The sequence below is a fragment of the Tetranychus urticae genome, chromosome 2, assembly GCF_039701765.1.
Source record: "Tetranychus urticae isolate SD_2017Ah chromosome 2, NJAU_TeUrti_SD_1.0, whole genome shotgun sequence".
Classification (NCBI taxonomy): domain Eukaryota; kingdom Metazoa; phylum Arthropoda; class Arachnida; order Trombidiformes; family Tetranychidae; genus Tetranychus; species Tetranychus urticae.
Window position 1 is genome coordinate 11332103 of NC_142959.1, and position 17802 is coordinate 11349904.

Genomic DNA, 17802 nt, shown 5'->3' on the forward strand with positions numbered 1-17802 from the left:
TTGTGCTCACAATGAGTATACCATGGTATCAGAATGATTTGATTGATTCCATCATTGAAATATTTGACAATGTGAATGATCCACTGTTACCTTTTATTCACCATATTCTGAGTTTGTTGCTTGGCTGACACAACATGAAATGATGTTAAATAATATTTAATCGGTTTTGTTAGATGGTGACTTACTTTTGACAAGTTACTTTTCTTGGCAACTTATTTGAAGGTTCGATCAATGAATAGAGTTTGTAATGAAATGTTGGTTACTCTGAAATTATAAATTTTACTCGACTCGAGAATTTTGACCAAATGATTAGATTAGATAAAAATAAACAGATTGTGAAAAATAAACAAAAATTTATTTTAAATAAGCTCGAAAAATTAATTTGGACTCAAATCCATTTGTAGTAGAAAAATATTAGCTCCAAGTCGAGTAGTGTTGAAAGAAGTATTAAAAAGTGAAATATAATGAAGCTATTTTCTGGAAAAAAGTGAGAATATTGATTCTCGATTGAGATATGTCATGGTAGTAAATACACCAAATAGACCAGAGATGAGAAAAACTGTTTTGTAAGGTATTGGCTTCTTTTGTTTTGATTTCATTGATCCTTTACCATAGCCATTTGAAGTAACTTCTTCAAAAGTTACGTCTTGAACAAATGATTTCATGGTGGCCATGAGAGAGACTCCTTGAGCGTATGTATCTTTACTTGAAGCAATAATATCATTCATATTGGCAACTTCTATGTATCTTGAAACCATATTTGGGTCATTCTTTAAATGATTCCGTAAATAGTGAAAAGTAGATTGCATGCTTCTTAAATGATTCTCCATGTTTCTGAGCATAATAACAACATCAGCACAGCTAAAAGAGAGAAGAGAAATAAAATTTAGTTTGGTTGATTCAAATGATTATTAAATTATTTTAGACATTACTTTATCCGAGACTTTTGTTGCAAATATGAAATACGAGAGGGCTGCCAGTTTCCCTTGTGTTCCTTTTTGATGGCTTCCCAAATCTTCAGTTTAACTCCATATTCGTGTATATCGAGCGCATCGAGATCAGTTTCGTTGAAAGATATGAGATCATTATATGAGATCCGTTGTTTCTTAAAGAAATCAATATAATCTTTGAGGTTGATTTCACCAAGGAAATATTCTAGTTCAGTAACATAACATTCACCAGTTGACGAATCATCTTTGGCAGCTTGGTCATCATCACCTTCTATGTTTTCAAATTCTGGAGTTCCTTCAAATGTAATCTTTTTGCCTGACTCAGGATACACAATATGATCCAAATCATTTTCATCATCTGATTCGAAATAGTCACGGCCAGGATCCTCATAACCGGCGGGAATAGCGACAATGTCTGGCGTATTATCCATTAGTAATGAAAATATAGCTTAAAATTGGAACTAGACTAAATTCATTTAAACTAATTGTAAAAAAACTAAATTTAAACTAAAAAAACAAATCGAAAAAGCTAAAAATATCGAAAAATGTCATGTGATTGGGTTGTACGCAGCCCCATCTACCCGGTCAAATTAAGTGATTGTATTGACCGCCTAGTATGAACATCAATTTAATCTCTATTGTTTTAGTCATCACTGTGATTATTGTACTATCTCTATGCGTATTAAAATAATCCTTATTTTCGATATCTCTTTCTATACGAATATTTACTCTTTGTTTCTTTGTCGTGAAAATTTTCGTTTGTGACACTCAAAATTTCATCTTATCTCAACTGTGTTGCCATCATTGGTTAATTGTCTCTATATAACTCTAGATAGCTACTCATCTTCCCTTGTAATGGGTCAAATTACCAAAAATCAGCTGTCACCAAATCTGCTATTTTTCTGGATCACACTAACCGCAGATAAAAATTGTTTTGAAATTGGATTAAGTTAACACTATTCCCTGCTGCATTACCTTAATTTGAGTTTTGTTTTACTCCTGATTTATTTCGTATTTCCATTTGCCTGGAGTCCGAGAAGACAAAGCTACTCAAATATACTTATAATGCCCATAACGTTAACAGTGAAAAATCGAGCCTGTATGGTCAAGCCATGCCTACGCCTGTGGCCCAAGTGAAGATTGTGTACTTTAAAGATTGCAGCATCAATTTTCCCTTCTTGTATTATTTATCTTCAAGTTACTCTCTTTTTGGTGGCAAGATCAATCAAATCAAATATAAACCCTTTTATTTGTTGACACATTTATTCATCAAAAGTGTTTACTCTTAATCACTGACTATAAAACTGTCCATTTTAATCCGATTGCCAGTTGACTTACTGGTTTTGACCATCTCTTTATCATCACTGGACTGGATGTGTAACAATTTTTGCCAACTCAAAAGGCCTATCATTCAAAGATACGAGTTTCACTTTAAACTTGTCAAGTCATTATCAAACCATCAAATAAAGTCAACAACTTCAATTAGTAACATAATTTTCATCACCACAATGCTTCAGATTTCCAAGCCTGCTCATCAAAATGGTTCTTTGAAAAGGATAAATTGAATTCTGGCTTCACTCTGACAGGTAATATGCATTTATATAATTGAAATTTCCTATCAAGTTGTGAAAAAAATGATTTTTCATTCTGTTTGATATTTAACTTCTTTTTTCTCTCTTCTCGTCTATCTTATCTTTCAAGTTACAGATCTGGTTCAGTAGTCGCAAATAATACAAAAATGGGATCCATGTTATTAAATATGAAATCTGGAGGAGAGACAGAAAAAGGATATTCAATTGAAATTGAAACTTGGTGTCTTAGATGTTGATGAGCAAAAAAAGGAGATGAAAGCAAAGGAAACCAATGGGACATGATAAGAGAAGCAAAAAAAGGAAAGTCAAGATTGGAAAGATTATCAATCAGATACAAGTTTATGGAAGTCTATTCATTCTTTTGTGCAAATAAAAGCAGATTCCGGATTCTGTTTTATGGTTTAGACATGATTAATGATTGCCAAAGTCTAGTAGTGAAAACAAGGAGATGATGATGCAGAAGAAGATGAAGAAGCATCAATGACATTGTCTATGTATTTCCATTGAAACTGGTTAAACAAATTAGTTATACAAACTTACATCTTCTTTTGTTATTGGACCAGTTATTTTTTTTTCTTCATCTCTCTATTAATATTTATATTCAATATAATAGTCATAATCAGCTTGATGAACAACAACCGAGTGTCAATTTAATAATATTATGATTATTACTAGTTGACTAAATTTATCATGACAGGGAATCTTGAATTTGAAGTTTAATTCACCATTAATATTGAACTTTTTTCACTTCTTGTTCATCAAAAAATTTTTCACTTTGCTTTTTGTAATTTTAGTTATATCATCTCGTTACTCATTATAATTATCTTTTGAAACGGAAATTTGATTGTTTTCTTTCAAAATTTTTTAACCAGGAAACTATCAAAACAATAAACCATTAACAGTGTACCGTTAAACCATTAAACTAATCATCTTCATCACCATCAACATGAAAGCTATGAAAAGAGGATACAAAATGGTACTTTTTGTCATGTAAAAAGATTGAATAAAGTGATTTTTGCCCAGAAAACAGAAGAAGCAAAAAAGCTGAAGCAAAATTCATTTTCATATTTAGATATGAAGTAAAGTTGAATGATAATTAACTTTAATGTAAAGTGAGATCAAAATGTCAACTAAGAGAGTCTCTTTTGTTTCAAGAGCAATTGACATTGCATACAAACTAAACTGACAATCTTTACATTTGGTAACCTCAATCATCATCTTGGATCAGTACATCAGTTGTGTATAAATCAATATGATAAAGCATTTTATTGCATTGAGTGTTAAACAATTAAATGACGGCAAATGCAATAATTGATGAAAGGTGAAAACAGTTTTATGGTTTAATGTTACATTCAATGATAAACATCCGCAAGGGAAGCAAAGGAAGGAATGACATGAAGATGGACAAAATGACAGTTGAAAGTGAAAGACTTGACCTGAAGACGACAGTGACCTAAAGAAGACGAGCAAGAAGAAGAGCAAGAAGAAGATGATGAGCGTTGAGATGAGAATGAAAAGGAAACGAAGGAATTTTGACCCAAAGACCAAGACCAAGACCAAGACGATGAGGAACAAGAAGATTGTCTTAAAGATGTTGTTATCGGTTTCTTAAGATTGAAGGTGTGAAAGTGTGAAAAGGGTTTGTTACCTTGAAACATGGACAACAATACCTTTGGAAATGTTATTGTTATAATTGTTAACGATCCCAATGGTGGAAATGGCCTCAGTTTGCATTGGCCAAACAACACATAAACACACACAAAAGAAACCTTGGCCTTGGTCTTTGCCTTTACTTGAACCTTTAACTTGAGCCTTTACTCAACCTTTCCTCTTGGCCTTTACTCTCGGCCTTTACCCTAAGGTATTATGAATATAAATTGGCCTAAGCGATCGGTTACAAGTACTTGGATGTGTGAAAAGGTTAAAAGCAATTGATCATTAATCAATTGATCAAGTGAATGTCCAGTAACGACAAATTGGTTTGATTCTGTTTACTCAGTCAATTGTTGTTGAAAACCCTTTGAATCACCTTAACAACTTTCCTACCACCAACATTGTAAATAAAGGCTCAAAACTGTAAACCATTATAAAAAGGTGTTGAAAGGCTTATATATAAATACAAATTTTTTTTACCCAAATAATGGTTAGAAAATGTAAGGCCGCTAAATTTGGTCGAAAAATTTCGGATAATCCGATGATAAAAACGATGTGAGCAACAATTGCCATTGAAAGACGTTAAAATACAGAGCAACAGTGGAGACTTGAGTTTAAAAAAGTGACAAAATACATGAAAAATGGAACAAAAATTTGAATTAAATTTCCTCAAATAATCTCTTTAATCATGGTAATAAGCTGATGAACAATAAATCCAATTGAAATGATTGAAAAGGAAAAGACAATTTCAACTGAAACTGCTTTTGAATACAAATGTAAAAATGAGAAGTACATTTATTACAATTGATGGAAAGTAAAATTGAAACAAAATGTTAAAACAAGATTTAAGCTGATTGAGAGGATTGACTGACCAATTGATTGATAATGCAAGATGATGAATAAATGACAATTCAAGTGTAAACCAATGAAACTGCCAACAAATTAACACAAATGTAAATTAAACTTGCAAACAATTTAAATGTTTAAACATTGAACTGTTTTTAAATAATGTTTACTGTTTTTGTTTGAAAGGTTAAATTGATGGGGAGTTTTTTTTATTGAAGTACAATTGTGATATTAAATTGATAACATGTCAAAAGGAAAGGTTATTAAATGTTATTAAAAGCAAGGTAAGATGAAAATTAATATTAACATTATTATCCTTATTATACCTTGAGAGTGACTTGAGCGTAATGCTAAGCGTTTGTTTGAACTATTTCATTGAATCTTTAATCTCACAGCTTTCATGTATAATTTATATTCATTCACAGCATATACAATTGGGATAATGACAAGTTTTAATATGTTATATCAATAATACGGTGAAAGGGAACAGCAAAGGAGACACAAAATGAAAAGATAAATAAAAAGCCTATTTTTTGTCCAATGTTAAGTGTGAAGGCGATGTTACACGATTGAATGTGATGAGGATAAAGATGAAAGATGATGAGGGTCAATGAAGGAGCCCTGTAAACATGGTAACACTCTTATCGCAAAGTGGCCTTAATCCGGCTCAACATTGACACTGAGAGGTAATACAAGATGCTCTTGGACCAGAGTCAACATCATTCCTCTTCAAGCTTCAAGCTTTATCCTCTGTTAAGCTCATTCCTCATTCAACAATTGGTAAACATGTTTTAATGTAATCATATGTATTATTATTTGTAAATCAATTGTTATCAAATAATCATTTCATTCAAATTATCCAGTTAAACCTAACCTTTTCCCGTTTAATACTAATCAGTGTGAAGCACCAAAAAAAGGACTTAACAGCTTTTACTTTTAGTTTTTTTGTCTTTTTCAGTTACTCTTAGAGTTGCATGATACCCGAATAAAGTATTTATTGAAAGAACAATATTTTTTTCATGAGTATCGATACTATTGAAAATATAATACTAATATTATAAAATAATGTGAAAAGTATTGCAATATCAATGCCATTTGAAAATTATCATTTTGCTAGGTAAAGATGATGACATAAAAGACAAAAAATTCAAGCCTTTTCCTTAATTCTATTAGTGATTGAAAAGATTTATCCACTCTAGATAGAAGTAATTAGCCTTTTCTACTGCGAATGAACCCAAATTTTGTGAGTTTGAGGCTTTTGGCAGCGTTAAAAAGACACTAAAATGTCAGAAATTTCAACGAAAAAATATATCGAAAGAGCCATACTATTGGAGAAAGTATCGATAAGTATTGTTGAGCTTGGTATCGATAATATTACTCAAAAATATAATATTGCTGCAACACTAGTCACTCTAGTAATCAGGGTTAAGTCAAGAAGAAACGACATTTTTTCATTGTCAGCATCTAACAAGAAATGAAATAGCATTAGAATCGAATTCTGAATTTTTTAAATTTCAATCACGTTGCTTCAAGCAATACAATAGTTCGTAGATACCTGGAATCAAGTAGATCGTCAAACAATTATCAATTGTTTCAATAAATTGCTGACGCAAAAATTGGGAATATAAAGGATGTTACAGGAGTAAGGTGACTGAATTCAAATCGCTGTAATGAATTGCCCCTGTAGTGACGTAAGGATCTGAAACGCTACCTTAACTATCCATAGCTTGCCATACAAGATATTTTTGAGCAAATTTTGTTTTCGGATCGATTCGTATGCTATCATCTACAGTGATGTGCCAGATAATGAGAATAGGTGAGAATAGCTTATTTGCACTATTCGTCGGGCACTCGAATCTATGATTCTCAATCTTGCTTAATAGATTGATTTTGCTTAAAATTATCATTGCTATCTGCCTTCTTGAGTTTTTTGATTGATATTTCACGATAGAAAATCAAATTAAGTTAATTAATAATTGAAAAAATTTAAATAAAATTTGGTCAAATTCAAATAAAATTTAACTCTTCTTCAATAGGGACCGTTGAAAAAAATTATTCTCGTTATCTGGCACATCACTGTACTGAATTTCATGATTTAGCTGAATGAAATTTTCTACCTGAAATCTGTTCTGGGTCTGAAAAACACATGTTTTATCATCAATAATTAGAATTTTATTAGCTAACATTTGTTCATAAATCTTTCTTTCACCTTTCTTATTGATACATTTATCGGGTTGATCTTTTTTATAATTAGGAGCTTTGATTTGACGATATGACTTATACCCTAACTTTTCTTACCTCTAGCAAACGAATACTACGAAACTGAGATTTTCGCCGCACAAACGAAACGAAATTTTCGGATTTTTTCCACCACCTTTTCAATTTTTCGCGATTGAGATTTCGAGCACTTCATGGTTTTCCTGAGATCGCAAAATACTTTTCAGAACCTGATGAATTGAATCGCTTAATCATTCGATATAAGGATTGCTTAGATGGCCCTTGATTTATGAAATGTTGAACTGCTGTTTGTCGATTTTTCCATTTTGAGGTAAAATTGGCACACTTGTTTATAAAAAACTCATTTTGAAGACGTTTTATCGCCATGTTCGGGCTTAAAAATGAAAAAATTGACATCAACAGATAGCCTAGAGTCTAGTTAATTCGATTCATCCTTTAAATAGTTTCAAATTATCTTAATCAAGAGAAAACCCGATTAAATTCTTAGTCACTCAATTCTGTAACAACCTTTATGTTTAAAGAGATATTTTCCCTCCGAATGGAGATGTTAGGAGATTTTACCGTGTTGTTGTGCAAATTAGGTAAAAGTCAAATTTAGATCTAACTGATTGTAAAATTCCAACGCTACCATGGTTGTTGAACTATCTCAATAAATGCTTCGTTGTCTTATGTGTTTCTGCGTAAATGGGAATTTTATGTGCAACTCATATTCCTTTATTGGCAGTATGACGCGTCGTTTTTTTCATTTTACCCTGTTTGCAAGCATAACTCACAAACGATAGGTGCTGCAGACCACACACTTGAACTATGAGCTTAGGCATTTCAGCAACCATAATTTTGAACGCTCAAGGTCAATTCGTTATTTAAACTCTAATTGACCTCAAGACATCAAGACAATTTTCTAAGTTCGTTTGTTTGACTGCGGTTTATCATATCGGGGATTGTGCTTTTATGTACAGACTTGGTCTCTCCCCGCAACATTTTGCTACTGGATTAGTGAGTATTCAAGCGATTTGGCATCCAGCCGGCTTTGCTGTTATAAATACCCATTGTCCTCCTAGCCAAGCACCTCGAGAATTATTCAGTTACTGGATAACAACGCGAGCAACTATAACCCGGTTGCTAAGTGGAGGTCGAGATTTTTTTGGTAATTTGATTGAGCCTTGCTCGTCAATGTTGGTCTGTGGCGACAGCAACTTCGACATTGATCGGCCTAATTTGCGTAATCTCGACGAAACGGCTGAATGTTGGTTTACTTGGCTCGTTTGAAACGGTATTTGATCTGATGCCGATCGAAACAACTGAAACATACCACGTTTTCAAGGTTTTGATCCGTCTCGAATTGATTATGTTTTTCATACTAGAAATCTACGCGTCAGGTGAGAGCTTCCTGGTATGGCTGGCCAACAAAGAGAACATTTGGGTCTCTTTTACGAATTAGAATATTTTGATCGAATTGAAATAAGAAATTTATGCTGAACGCATGGATTCTGATTTTGCGACGCTTTGCGGAGCGATAAGAGACATTTATTCTCAGAATCCTGAATATGCAAGACAAGCAAACATTATTGCTTTATTAAATTTTTATTGAAATATTTTATATCCTTTATATTGTTGTCTCTATTGCAACTGTCTGTGGCTGTCTAAAATTGATATATTTGATATATGGGTAGAGATGGCAGCATCGATTTAAAAAGGGCGCCAAAATTGTTAGCAAAGATGATAAAACCATTGTTTTTCTTAGTGGCTTTTCGTGGTTTTTCACTTTAGTCATCATTTCTGGCAGCCACGACTAACCACTAAGACTGATAGTGGTTGAGTAGCCACGTATATTCAATGTATATTCAAAACACCAAATTAATTAAAGGATTTTTAATCAAATTTAATCTGTATCGCGATCATATTGCGAATACACTGCAAACCAATGATTAAAATAAAAACAAATAAAGTTCAAATTTTATTATTTCCACGTCAAATCAAGCAAAATATTAGGTGAATACAAAAGTCTTTGACACTTAAGATTGAAATTTATTAATTGTTTATAAAATTTTAACGCTTTTTAGATCTTCGATTGACTCGAATTTTTTGCCTCGAAAATGATTGTCCATAGACAGAAATAGATGATAGTCAGATGGAGCGAGGTCTGGAGAGTATGGAGGATGTGGTAAAACATCCCATTTTAGGGCCAAAAGTTTTTCTTTTACGATTTTCGCTACATGCGGCCGAGCGTTATCATGCAAATAAACGACACTTTCTCTATTGACCATAGCAGGTCGCATTTCTAAGAGTTTATCGTAGCTGATTTACGTAGAGATGTGCATCTATGGTTTGGCCTGGTTTGAGCATCTCATAATGCACAACACCGAAGCCAGACCACCAGATACATAAGAGAACCTTTTTGCCGTGTATATCAGGCTTTGCAATCGCTAAATTGGCCTGAACTTTGTCTAACCAGTGTAATTTTCTGCTGGTATTGTTGTACTCAATCCATTTCTTGTCACTAGTTACTAGGTTCTTCAGAAAATTCGCTGTTTCGTTGCGTAACAATAGTGACCAACAGATCAACACACAATTTTGTTTTTAACGTTCAGTAAGTTCATGTGGAACCCATTTCGGTAGCTTTGCTGACTTACCGATGGCATGTAGATGCCTTCTTATTGTTTCTCTACTGCATTCAAACATAGAAGCTAATTGTTCGCAGTTCAAATCCGGTCTTTCATCAACGACAGCCTTCAGGTCACTTTCACAAACTTACGAACGGCGGCCCGTTCGTGGTAAATCTTGCAGCGATTTGTCACCAGATTCAAATTTTTTGTACCAATTTTTGACTGAATTTAGGCTAACTGATCTCTCACTGAATGCTTGATCAACTTTTGCACGACATTCTGGTGCTGGTGGTCCGAGATTGAACTCATAAAGTAAAACACTACGAATTATCATATGATGATTTTCCATAACTTTAAAAATTTAACTAACTTAATTTCATTTGATAACTGATCTAATTTAATATGTGATGCGCTAATTTATTATCTTCCGATTGATATCTTAATTAACTTGATTGGTCCATTTTTACGCTTTTAATAACGATTTATACACTGGGCTTTAAAAAGTGTCAAAGACTTTTGTGTTTACCTAATATTCAAAATAATATTAGAGTTCATGTGTTTTAAAATTTTTGATAACGGTTGAACCCTAATTGCCGAAATCTTTATAAAAGTAATTGTAGGGATTACTTTTAAGGGCTAAAAAAATGAGATTAGAGACGAACTCAATAACTGTCATTAGTAATCACTGTGGTTGCTAATGAAATGTGGATGTAACCAAATTAGGCTAAATATAATAATAATAACAATAACAATAACGGTACATACATGGGGCGTACAACTGAGGTTATATTATCAATGCAGCTGGATTGAACTTAATCCTTTGTTCAGATGATAGGAGCCATTGTTTGATTTTTACCGAAGTATGACCGCCAGCCATAAGTTAACGATAAGGAAATCGTCGGGATCTGAACTCAACTATTGCGCTTTCTCCATCATCTATCCCTAACTCCATTGTTGAATCTGATGATTAGGAGATTTGTATATGCACTGGTAGCTCTGGTTGTGAGACTAAAAAAACCATATCTTCACCTTCATGTGCAGCAAACACAACCACTCCAACAACTTCGATGATTGCATACCGTCCGATTTGGCTTGATTTTTATGCTATGGTAGCTGCTGATCCTCCTCACATTAGTAAACCACACCCTATCAAAATGAATTTCAAAAGATTATCTTTTGAAATCAGCAAATGTAAAAGATTTAAGTCTGTTGAGTCTGATTTAATAACTATTATGTTAATAATGATAATGTAAAATTTAATAAATGTAAAAAAAGTAAATAACAATAAAGTTGGAGCTCTGTTTGAGGTTACTTTTACCTTCAACCTTAGCCTCCAAAAGCGGTTGTTGTTCGCACGTTGTCTTCCTATTTTTCCGAAGATAGGCTTTTTAGTGGCAATAGATACCCTTTACCACTAATTGGCATTAACTCCTTTCTGATCGATTAAGCATATTCCTTTTTAATTTGGCTCGTTTGTGTGTTTTCTTTCTGAGTCCCACTGTTTCCTGTTTCCTTGGGAGAATTCCCTTAATTTGAACGCTGATATCTCGAGAACCATCTATCGGAGCATTTTCAGCATAGCACCATCCGAAATAAAATCTTTAAAACCTCAATATGTACTGATAAAAAATTAGAAAAAATCACGCACAGCAAAATGTGACACTTTTTCAACTTTGACGATTCACCGAAAAACACCCTGTATTCGAAAAATTTCCATAGTAGCGCCATACAAAACTTCCTCATTTTTTGTATTTATTTTTTGATGTATCCCTGCTCATAACTGTTTTTTGGTTTCGTTCACTTCATTCATCGTTTGCTTCACCAAAAGACAACATTGGCGTCAGTTCTTTTGTTTTTATCAGATAAATTTCACCATCAGTGTATTTTGAACGATTCCTTTCAAAGTCAATTTTTTTGAGATTAGCTACTGCTTCTAAAGTTGAGGTATTTCAATATTTCAAAACGAATGTCTTAACCATTAACCCTACAAAATCATGAATATCAACTTAAACTAAGTGAAATTATCTATATTATTTGTTTGTGAAGCAAATGATGTTTAAATTAGTTTAAAGTTGAGTTGTGCATCATGTACAACATGAATTGAACTTTGAGCTTTACTTTATTCAAGGAAATGCGGAGATTCATTAATTAGAATTTTTAGAAGTTCAGATCATTCAACATTTGCACGGAAAACCTTTTTCTTTTTCCTCTTAACCTTTCAAATCTTACGAAATCGGCAAAATAAGCTACTGACATATATAATTTACTAAAAACGATTCAGATTTATAAAAATAGTTTTTTCAACAAAATTTCTGCATAATGAGTAAATCAATTTGATGATGGATTAAGATTATGAATTACTAATATAATCGATGAGAGATCAATAAATGGGGTATCTTGTGTATATTTATTACTACTGTAAATTTACAAAATCATGTTTATGCACATACAAATTTTACAGTTCATGGCCATCGCCAATATTAAATTTCTGATTTAGTCATAAACTTTATCAATTCACAATGTACACCTTATCAGCCCAGTATGGTTTAGCAAACTGACAATGATATTGTGACAATGAATGTCACATTTGTGCCCAGGTGCACCTATCATACCGCAACCTTTCCCGTGTCGAACTTTATTAGAGCTTTGGGAAAAGTTGTGCGCACACCATCGACAACGATATTTTTCTGTAATTTCATCTATAAAATGACGAGGGTTCCCACAATCTTGTAACTTAGATATATCTTGCGTGAAACCTTTGGGTATTGGCCCAGTGTACCCTGTTACTTGCGAAGGTGGATTTAGAGTATTGTAGTGCGCCAATTCGTATCGAAAATTTTTCATAACACGAGGCTGCCCAGGCAGGTAGCCTGATCCAACAACAGCATTTGAAATCATAATTAGCTACGGGCATAGTCGTGAACTTTGTCAATTCGTCTTCTGTTGGCTCTTTTGCCCACTCCTCAGGCGAGACTTCGGCACCTTCACTCTCGGGTTCGTCGTCATCAGCGTCTTCTTCATCAAGTGCTGACTCTGCTTCTAAACTTTCTTCTTCTTCCATCGGAATTAGGGATCACTCATCAACACAGACTTGCTTTTCAGCGGTCGCTTCCAAACCGGCAGCATTCTCCTCATCAATATTGCCAAAATTTACATCCTCACGTAAAGCCAAGGGTGATCCAGAAGCTGCTACTAAGCTAGAAGAAGGAGCACGGCGGCGAGTTTGTTTGGTACGGGCCATCTAAAAACAAAAGAAACAGAAAAAAAGACACACCAATTAATCATTTATCACCATAATAAACTTAAAAGAAAACTTACCATAATGAATAATACGACAAAGGTGAAGGTAAAAAGAAACCAAGACGAAAAATATGTAGACACAATAATTGGTCAGAGTTAATAAGTTCAATGGAGTTAAACAAAAACTGTGGTCAGTTTTTAAGACGGGCCGGGCAAGTGTTGAACTAACGAAGACTCTTCGCTCATTTTCTATTGGTTGGTGACTAGAACACCAAACACTAGTATTTAAACCCTTGTAAACCTTAAGCAGTGTGTTCCTCTCATCCTTTAAGCTGCTTAATAAAGATAAGATGACCTTAAGTTACTTAGTTCTCCTTCTTTTTACATCTTCAACCATTCTGGTACACAACAATATTACAATTTAGTAATTTTGAAATTTACAGAGAATTTCCTGAGAACAAGTTTTCAACTACTTTTGACTTTCAACTGAAAGCTAGCTCAAGGTTAACATCAGTCTTGTAAGCTTTCGAAATCTGGACGAACGGATTTCGATTCATTAGTGAGTTTGGAATACACCGCTCAACTTTAACTCTAAAGCAAAGCTCGTTTTCCATGTGCAAAAGTAAGTTGAATCAAAAAGAAAAGATTGTAAACTGTATTCAATTTAAATTAATCTTTAATTCGATAAAATACTCACAAAATGAACATATTTGATGATAATCGCACACAAATTGATTGATTACATTTTGCAGTTATTTTCAGAGTTTTTGCCTTCAAAATTGCGTAGAAAGCTATTTGCACGAAGTCTCATTTTGAGAGGTTTGACTGTAACAAATTCTGGCTGATTTTAAACTGAGATTTCCTGGTCAAAGCCGGGTAACATATCTCTGGACTAATTATTTCTGGAAAATTAGCCTAGTCCTGACCCTTTTTTATTAACTTAAGAATGACTACTTGAATACTTGGAAAATAGTCTAATCAGAGCTCCTGTTTCAGCACATTATGATCACACTTTAGAAACTCAGTTGAGAACTGATGCCTCAGATGTAGGTTTAGGTGCAATTGTGACACTAGGGAAATGTTGGCTTTGGTAGCCGCTATCAATGTTTCGAATGGTATGAAATGGTTAAAATTAATGAAAATAAATATTCAATTTTTCATCAAATAATTATAGGATTTGCAGGGTGCAAACTGAGTCCATCAGTTTTTATTAAAAAGGACATTCAATCACGCCCAGTTATTGGTACCATCATCACTAGGCTCGTCATCAATCGTCGCAAAATCCTCTTTGCATTTTACCTTTTTGTATTTTGTTGTTGATAAAAAAACTCCAAGTTAACCATATTAGATATTACAATATTATTTAGCAACAACAAAAGCACCTTTTTAACCACGCTTCCCAAAGACTTCAGTATATCACGGTAACTAGACTTTGGATTATACGCTATCCAACCTTTTCATTCCCTGTCATCATTCAATAGAATAACTTATACTCTATTGTGTATCATCAACCTCCCTTCATGATACAAATGACTTCTCATTTCCGTTTCTTTTAACATTCATTTTCATTCTTCTTCTTCTACATCTTTTCACCGTCATCTTCATCATCCATTTCTCATCTCATTTTCCCTCTTCTATTCAATCAATTTTGTTTATCCAATTGACGGATTAGGTAACAATGACCTGTACTTTTTGGCCCCATTTATACGCAATTTATCTTACAATATATTATTACAACTAGATTAACTTTAATAGTTGCCATAATCAACAATTTTAAGTAAAAAGTAACAATCAAAGTAAAATGGGCTTTTGAGTTGTCATGTTTTAATTTTATCACTGAAAGTATTAGAAGTTTTGGTGTTTATCTAAATTTGCTCATGTACATTTAAACTACATTAGTGACAATTTAAGGCACATTAGGAATGGGATTTGGATTTGAGTAGCATGATGGTTCTATATAATCACAGAATTCAGTTTTGAAACCAAGGGTTAATGTGATTATTATATGCATTATTGTAAGCTGGTTGTATCACATCCATTTGAGGTAAAGAGTGAAATTGATTATTTCCCGAGTTAAGATGACCATGGTTGTTGCTTGTCATACCATTCATAGATCCTGGATTAGATAATAAATGCTGGAAAGAATTGCACCTTGAAAGATCACTTTTCATATTGGTTGTAATATTGCCTGACGAACCTTGAAGTTGCTTACCATCACGCACAAGCACTGGTATCGCTACTCGACGAGGTGAAGGCAGTGAATTAACAACATCAAGACCCTTCTCTTGACGAGCCCTCTTCGTCTTGTACCTATGGTTTTGGAACCAAATTTTGACCTGAGTCGGTGTCAATCGAATGGTTGAGGCGAGAATTTCTCTCTCTTGAGCTGACAAGTATCGCTGTTGGCAAAAGCGTTTCTCCAGCTCATAGGTTTGATTCTTGGAAAACAAAACTCTACGTTTACGTTTTTTCGTTTCCCTTGAACTTGAATCTCCCATTTCACCACCTCCTCCTGAGCCTCCATTTGAACCATTGAAGTTGGCTGATGAGTTAGATGTGGTTGATGATGGAGATGAACTTTCCTCTGATTTGACTGTTGCTCCATTGGAAGACTCTTGTTCCACTTTAACATGGTTAGATGCTTCATGGTTGCCATTTCCATCAGTGTAGGAAGCCCCTGTCAGTGGAGACAAAACTGTAATGTCAGATGAAGTACCTGTCAATGGAGTCAAAGTAATATCAGATGAAATGGTTAAAATGGATTGATTATTATCTTCTTGTTGGTTAATAGTTGGGGTTGTCGGAGTTGTTGGTGTTGTAGCTGGTGAGGGTAAAATGCCATTCTTTGAATCATCTCCATTCAAATGAGAACGAACTAAATTGACATTGGAATTGGTGATGGGATTGAAATGAGTGAGATGAGGATGATAATGGTGATGATTAGGATGATGAGGATGATGTGAATGGTGAGTAACACCAATTAAATCCAATGGACCATTGTCAATTAAACAAGATCCTGTTGGATCAAGAGTGAGTTGATTAAATGAACCTATTCCACTTTGAGTTGTCGGTGAACCTTGCAGGCCAATAGAAAAATTAAGATGTTCAGCCGATGGTAACCATCTGGAATAATTGTAATCATAATAAGTAAAGTTATGATTATTGTTGGTATTGGAAGGCGAGTTCAATAAATTTTCAGTTTCACTATTCATGTTCCTGAATTGAAAACCAAACGTATCACTGATGGACAAACTTGAACTTGTTAGGTGTCGTTATAAATTAAATAAAATACACTAAAATTAAAAAATGAACCCTATGATTGATTGATGATTTGAATGAAAAACTCATGGAAAATTTGGTGTAAAACAAGGTCAAGAAGTTGAAATGTCGAGAAAAACGCTGTAAACACACAAAAAGGCAGGAAAGTGGCAGCGTGATTCACAGAGTGAACAATAAAAATTTGCTAAAGTCCTTAGCAAATATATATACCAATAAATACAAAGTTAGTAATGATAATAACAACAAAAACCGAGTCAATAGCGCTCGATAGTGTTAAGACGGGGATAAAACAAAACAAAAAGCTGAGCTTTACAGAGGCTTTGAAAATGTATCAATTGTAGCCTTGTGAATGGATTGACTTTGTTGGTTCACATTCAATATAAAAAAAGGCACGACAATGTATATTTTATTGTATTTAGGATGTATTAATCTACATTAATTGATTGCGATTCATTTGATTGATTAACATCAAAAGAATATGAAGAAAGTCAAAAGAAAATAAGCAGAAATATGATAATCTCCATGGAATCTGATAAATCTGTTGAACAAACATGTTTACAGATAAACCACAATATATATGGATAAATTAATATAAAAAAAAGCGAGGAAAGAAGAAGAAGAAAGAATCAGAAAAGACAAACTTATCATCCGGATAATGCAAGATTCATGTTTAAATGGTTTCTTGTGTCTTCCTTTTCATCATCATCTTTTTAACTAACTTTCTTATTCTCAGCTAATCAACTCATCATCTATCTGAAACTGATCACTTGAGTTTTGAGTGTCTCATAGCTTGACATGTTATAAGCTGATCTAAAGATGATAACTGCTTAACGATTAAAACTTCAATCTAATCTCTTTGGATACCAAGAAGAAGAAGAAGAAGAAGATGATGATGATGATGAAAAGAAAGCGAAAGATGACGAGGATGAAAAATGCTTGTTAATATTTACTGATTTGATAGATTTTTATCCTTCTGTTTCTTCATTTCAAATGGTAAAACAAACTTTTCCATTTTTTTTATTGATTTTCAACCAAATTGTCCTTGACCTATTAGGCTCGATTAGTGTTTGTTTAACTGATCAGTCGGTGTCGTTAGTGATTCAACTCTAACTTTTCAAGAATATGTTGAGTAAAATTAAGTCAATTTTGATAACACAAAGTATTCAAGTTTTGGTCAAGAGTTAATGGACAAGAGTCGTCTTTGCTTTTTTTATCAGTGAAAATATTGATTTAACATAGTTTTGATGAATTGCACTCATGTAATAATTTGTTGAAAAGGTTTACCTGATACACCTTGGATAAGGTCAATTGAAAGGTTAAGCTAAAGGAGGCCAAAACTGGCTAGCAAGCAATTTTCATTATCAACAAAAACTGTAAATTATTAACCAAGGAAATGAT

At 33.4% G+C, this 17802-nt stretch overlaps 2 protein-coding genes and 2 long non-coding RNA genes across 4 annotated transcripts; 1 reads left to right on the top strand and 3 right to left on the bottom strand.

Moving 5' to 3' along the window:
* Positions 1 to 333: 333 nt before the first annotated feature.
* On the bottom strand, positions 334 to 1449 carry LOC149093886 (uncharacterized). The gene is made up of 2 exons (XM_089268089.1): positions 933 to 1449; positions 334 to 861 (listed from the first exon to the last, which is right to left on the bottom strand). The coding sequence occupies exons 1-2, from the start codon at positions 1379 to 1381 to the stop codon at positions 471 to 473; spliced, it is 840 nt and encodes a 279-aa protein (XP_089124215.1). The 5' UTR covers positions 1382 to 1449; the 3' UTR covers positions 334 to 470.
* Positions 1450 to 1549: 100 nt separating this feature from the next.
* On the top strand, positions 1550 to 3468 carry LOC112538568 (uncharacterized). Its single transcript, XR_003081752.2, has 2 exons — positions 1550 to 2536; positions 2658 to 3468. It is a non-coding gene; the product is annotated as an uncharacterized LOC112538568 (long non-coding RNA).
* A 310-nt stretch (positions 3469 to 3778) lies between these two features.
* Positions 3779 to 5000, bottom strand: LOC107359854 (uncharacterized). Its single transcript, XR_001568168.3, has 2 exons — positions 4676 to 5000; positions 3779 to 3995 (listed from the first exon to the last, which is right to left on the bottom strand). It is a non-coding gene; the product is annotated as an uncharacterized LOC107359854 (long non-coding RNA).
* Positions 5001 to 14932: 9932 nt separating this feature from the next.
* Positions 14933 to 17084, bottom strand: LOC107359940 (uncharacterized). The gene has a single exon (XM_015926543.3). The coding sequence runs from the start codon at positions 16335 to 16337 to the stop codon at positions 15096 to 15098; it is 1242 nt and encodes a 413-aa protein (XP_015782029.2). The 5' UTR covers positions 16338 to 17084; the 3' UTR covers positions 14933 to 15095.
* Positions 17085 to 17802: the final 718 nt, after the last annotated feature.